The sequence below is a fragment of the Brassica oleracea genome, chromosome C8, assembly GCF_000695525.1.
Source record: "Brassica oleracea var. oleracea cultivar TO1000 chromosome C8, BOL, whole genome shotgun sequence".
Classification (NCBI taxonomy): domain Eukaryota; kingdom Viridiplantae; phylum Streptophyta; class Magnoliopsida; order Brassicales; family Brassicaceae; genus Brassica; species Brassica oleracea.
In genome coordinates, this window is record NC_027755.1 from 29,577,445 (window position 1) to 29,582,078 (window position 4,634).

The window sequence follows — 4,634 nt, forward strand, 5'->3', positions numbered from 1 at the left end:
TGCCATCTGGGATTTCAATCCTTGCGACTACTGCTTTGTACTTCTCCATGTAGTCGCGGAGGCTCTGATCTTTGGTTTGGTTGAGGTTCCACAGGCTAGAAGCAGTGGCACTGCACTTTGTGAACATAATGTATGTCTTGAGGAAAGCCGCTGATAAGTCACGGAAGCTTCCGATTGAGTTCTCCTCTAGTTGGGAGAACCAGGTCAGGGCTTGCTCGTGGAGTCTCGACAAACAGTTGATAGTAGCATGCATCCCTTTCTTCATCGGAGAGTCGAGCATGCCATCGCGATATTGAAAACCGTCATGTGTTCCAGCGGGTCTCCTCCGGGCTTGTACTCAGGTAGGCGCAGCTTCTCTATCTTCCCGAGTTGCACACTGGTCAGTGCGCTAGTAAAAAGGGTTCGCGAGGTTGAGCGAGTACGCTCTCGATTTGTGGAGCCGCACTAGTAGCCTGACCGATCTTCGAGCTCATTTGCTGAAAGCTGAGTTTGAGCTCGGCGATATCGCGTATGGTTGCGAGATCTGGTCCTATCGGGGGAGCATCGACGAGCAGGGTCTCATTAGGTTCTGAGTCGTCTGAGATGTGGTCACCACCCGTCACCATTGGATTTGTGTTAAATAGGCGACGACGTATCATTTGAGGACGGCTCGTTTGGCCGTCTGGAGCGGTGAGTGTTGTGACCAAAGCAGCTAGCTGGTCGTTGGTTATCTTTTGAACTTCGTCTTGTCGAGCGAGTCGAGCCATGACGGAACTCATGAAATCTGCAGGGACAGGCGGCGCGGCTTCAGGCGTAGGTGTTGGTTCTCCGCCTGGAGCGCCGAAGGTGGTGTCGTCTTGAGCCATGTAGATTTAGAACATTACTTTAGTCAGCCCCACGGTGGGCGCCAATTGTTTGTACAAGATTCAGTCGACTAGGTTGAAATAACTCGGAAATGTAATGACTAAAGACGTTTTATTAGATCTGATCAAAGAGTTACAAGAGTGACAGAAGACTGAGAAAACAAACCGGAGCTCGAAGAGCAAACCTGGAAAGGTATATAGCGATTAGGAGTAAAGACATGACTAAAATCCTAGATCTAGTTGTTTAGTGTGCGTGTAAAGTGTCGATCCCTTTCTTGTTGTTGTCCTCTCTTCCTTTACAGGCTTTCTTTCCTTGTGTGCTCTAATTCCGATTTTCTTTTGGACTTCAGTTTGGGGAGATCGAATATACGGGCCTAGGTGGAATTTGTTCGAGCCGGGTGCTTTTGGTCGGCTTGGCCACCGACTAAAAGCACTGTAGGACCGAGCTGACAGCTTTACTCGCCGAGTCGAATAAGTTAGCCCAGTTTGTTGGGGTAGATCATGTTATTCGATGGGCCTTGTGGAGGGGTAAAATTCATCTCATACACACTATACAACGACGACGTTTTCAACTCCAGTAGTTATTTCTTCTCCCATCACCACCACAAGGCAATTAAATCTAAACAAAGTTCTCGTTGCCATGGAAATCGATGATCCCGTAACCAACGGAAACACCGACGCCGTGATGACGGAATCCACCCCTCCGTTCACTCCGTCGCCTCCCGTCCCGGCGTCGAGATTGAGTCAATTGACGGAATCGCTCAAGCTCGAGCACCAGCTCCTCCGCGTACCGTTCGAGCATTACAAGAAAACGATCCGCGCCAATCACCGCTACTTGGAGAAAGAGGTCACCTCCGTTGTCTCCAGCGTCGGAGATTTGGCCGATAACAATTGGTCCAAAGACGTCACCGTTTCGCGTCTCACCAGCCTCGTTTCTCGGCTGCAAGGCCTCAAACGAAAGGTTGATTCAATACATATCTAATCAATAGCTGTTAATCCAACTTTATTAAGTGATATGGATTAATAACACGTTGGATCTTGGATGTTGCTTTCGCCAATCTTGATATATACCAAAAAGATTACGTTGTCTTTGGCAATTTAGTTACTATACAGAATGATGATTAGTTGATTACCACTATAGATCTTGATGGTTTGCTATGTAGTTATTTCAGAGGATTTGAGGACCCAATTTTGAACTTTTATGGGTTCGGAACGTTTGCATCTTTGTTCAAAGTTTCATTCTTTGGGGTGGTTTCTGTGTCCTCTGTAGTGGCGGTATAGCTAACATGGTTTATATTGTATTGGCATGCAGTTGGAAGAAGGGAGCAATGTGGAGAATCTGCAGGCTCAGAGATGCCGTGCTCGCATTGATCATTTGGATTCAGCAGATGCGGAAAATATTACTGAATGGAACAATACGAAACTGAAACGTATTCTTGTGGACTACATGCTGCGCATGTCGTATTTCGAAACTGCTTCAAAGCTTTCAGAAAGCTGCAATATTTTGGTATCTCCTTCTCCCTCTCTCTCTCTCTTGACACTGGTTATATAACATTATATGGAGATTTGTAGCCACTTGTAATATGCCAATAATAGACGTCTCATCGTTTTCAGGACCTTGTCGACATTGACATCTTTCGAGAAGCTAAGAAGGTGATTGACGCCCTTAAACGTAGGGAGGTTGCTCCTGCACTGGCATGGTGTGCTGATAATAAAACACGGTTGAAGAAATCAAAGGTGTGTGTTGCTCTTTCTCTGTCTACTTTCATGGTTAAGATTTTACTTTCTTGTGTTTATGAACTCCACCTGGTTTCTTGGTTTTGTCTAAAACACGGTTGAACCAAATCCTTTGACTTCAATATATTGCTTTCTAACTTTCTCTTGGTATCATGAACAAAAATAGAAGTTGTCGTCAGTGCTAATTATGTCTGGGGTTCTTTTCATGACAGAGCAAATTCGAGTTCCAACTAAGGTTGCAAGAGTTCATCGAGTTGGTACGAGCTGACAGCTACAAACAAGCAATCCATTATGCTCGAAAGCATCTGACACCATGCGGAGCAACCCATATGGACGAATTGCAGCGTGTCCTGGCCACTTTGGCTTTTAAAAGTACTACCGAATGCACAAAATACAAGGTCAAGTTCTCCTCCTTTCACACCGTGTTTCAAAAGCCATTATTTGGCTCTTCATTGATGAATGGCGCTTCATCTTGTATATTTTTCTGTATAGAGTTACTAAACTATTGATTTCGTTTAAATAGACCAAAACCTGGCTAGAGATTTTAGTTTTTTTACACACCAGCTTGCTTCTGTGATCCTTTAATATATTTTTTCGTCTCCGTTACTTCCAACTCTTGTTGACTCTAACTTGATTGTTGCTTCTGGTAATTGACTTTCATAATTGCTATTTTTCAGGTTTTGTTTGAACTAGGGCAGTGGGATATTTTAGTTCATCAGTTTAAACAAGAATTTTGCAAGTTATATGGCATGACAATGGAGACGTTATTGAACATCTACTTACAAGCAGGCTTGTCTGCCCTGAAAACTCCGTATCCTTCAAACTCTTAATCTAATTTGATGTTTTAAATGTCTATTTTCTGCTCTGAAATATAAAAAAGGGAAAAAAGTAAAATTTGATAATGACACCATAACGTTATTTTTTATTGTGGTTTGAGTTTTGTACCTTGACATGACCCAGATATGGTTTTGAAGAAGGTTGTACCAAGGAGGACCCGCTCTCACAAGAGAGCTTCCGGAAGCTAGCTTTGCCTCTACCGTACTCCAAGCAAGAACATTCAAAGCTTGTTTGCTATATTTCCAAGGAGCTAATGGACACAGAGAACCCACCACTGGTGTTTCCCAATGGCTACGTCTATAGCACCAAGGTTTGATCCTATTCTTATCATAATCGCTCAAAGACTTTAAATGTGGGTTATTTATTTTTGCTTTGCATTGATGGTGTAATGTAATTTCAGCCTCTCAAAGAAATGGCGGACAAGAACGGAGGTGAAGTAAAATGTCCGAGGACAGGGCTTGTCTGCAACTACACGGACTTAGTTAAGGCATACATATCATGAACCCAGTTGCTCATAAATCCTCACTTTGGTTGCATTATGAATTGATCACAACCAAAGTGGAGGTCAGTATTCAATTTTCTTCATATGCTAATCTGTGAATATGGCAATTTACAAATAAACTTTTCATCGTTTTGTAGAAACAGTTCTTTGTTTTGTATATCACGTTATTCAAAAATAAATAAATTGTTATAAGATAAACATTGAAATGATGATCCACTCCTTTACCAACTCAAGCACTATGATCATCTATTCATCAAGCACTATGATCACTCACTCATTTACCAAATTAAGAACTATCTTTGTTATTTTATGTATTGTTGTTCACTATAAATACCATCACTCATCTCACTCTTTTGTATAACAAAATAAGAATAAGAGTTTATAATCAAAGAATCATTACATCTCATCTCTCTTCTCCCTCTTTATAACAAATATTCTCTCTTGCATATTTATTGTATATCTTCTTTCTGCGGAGAGAAATTTTCGTCCTTATTTAAATTTCTCGACACTATAAAATCATAAGTTATTTTACAACACGTTATCAGCACGATCGTCCTCTAAATTGGTAAAATTTATTTGTATCATTTATACCCTGCTATAATAGTCGGTATACCGCCTCTACTATTATTTATATCATGTTATTATGGCCGGAATACCGCCTATATTATTTATTAGTAATTTAATTAATTTATTGGTCGGCCGAGCCGTTTTATATT

At 41.6% G+C, this 4,634-nt stretch overlaps 1 protein-coding gene across 1 annotated transcript; it reads left to right on the top strand.

The window, feature by feature from the left end:
* Window positions 1-1,434: 1,434 nt before the first annotated feature.
* Window positions 1,435-4,054, top strand: LOC106312375 (macrophage erythroblast attacher-like). The gene is made up of 7 exons (XM_013749874.1): window positions 1,435-1,803; window positions 2,155-2,349; window positions 2,457-2,579; window positions 2,792-2,977; window positions 3,257-3,390; window positions 3,540-3,726; window positions 3,817-4,054. The coding sequence occupies exons 1-7, from the start codon at window positions 1,483-1,485 to the stop codon at window positions 3,916-3,918; spliced, it is 1,248 nt and encodes a 415-aa protein (XP_013605328.1). The 5' UTR covers window positions 1,435-1,482; the 3' UTR covers window positions 3,919-4,054.
* The last annotated feature ends 580 nt before the right edge of the window (window positions 4,055-4,634 follow it).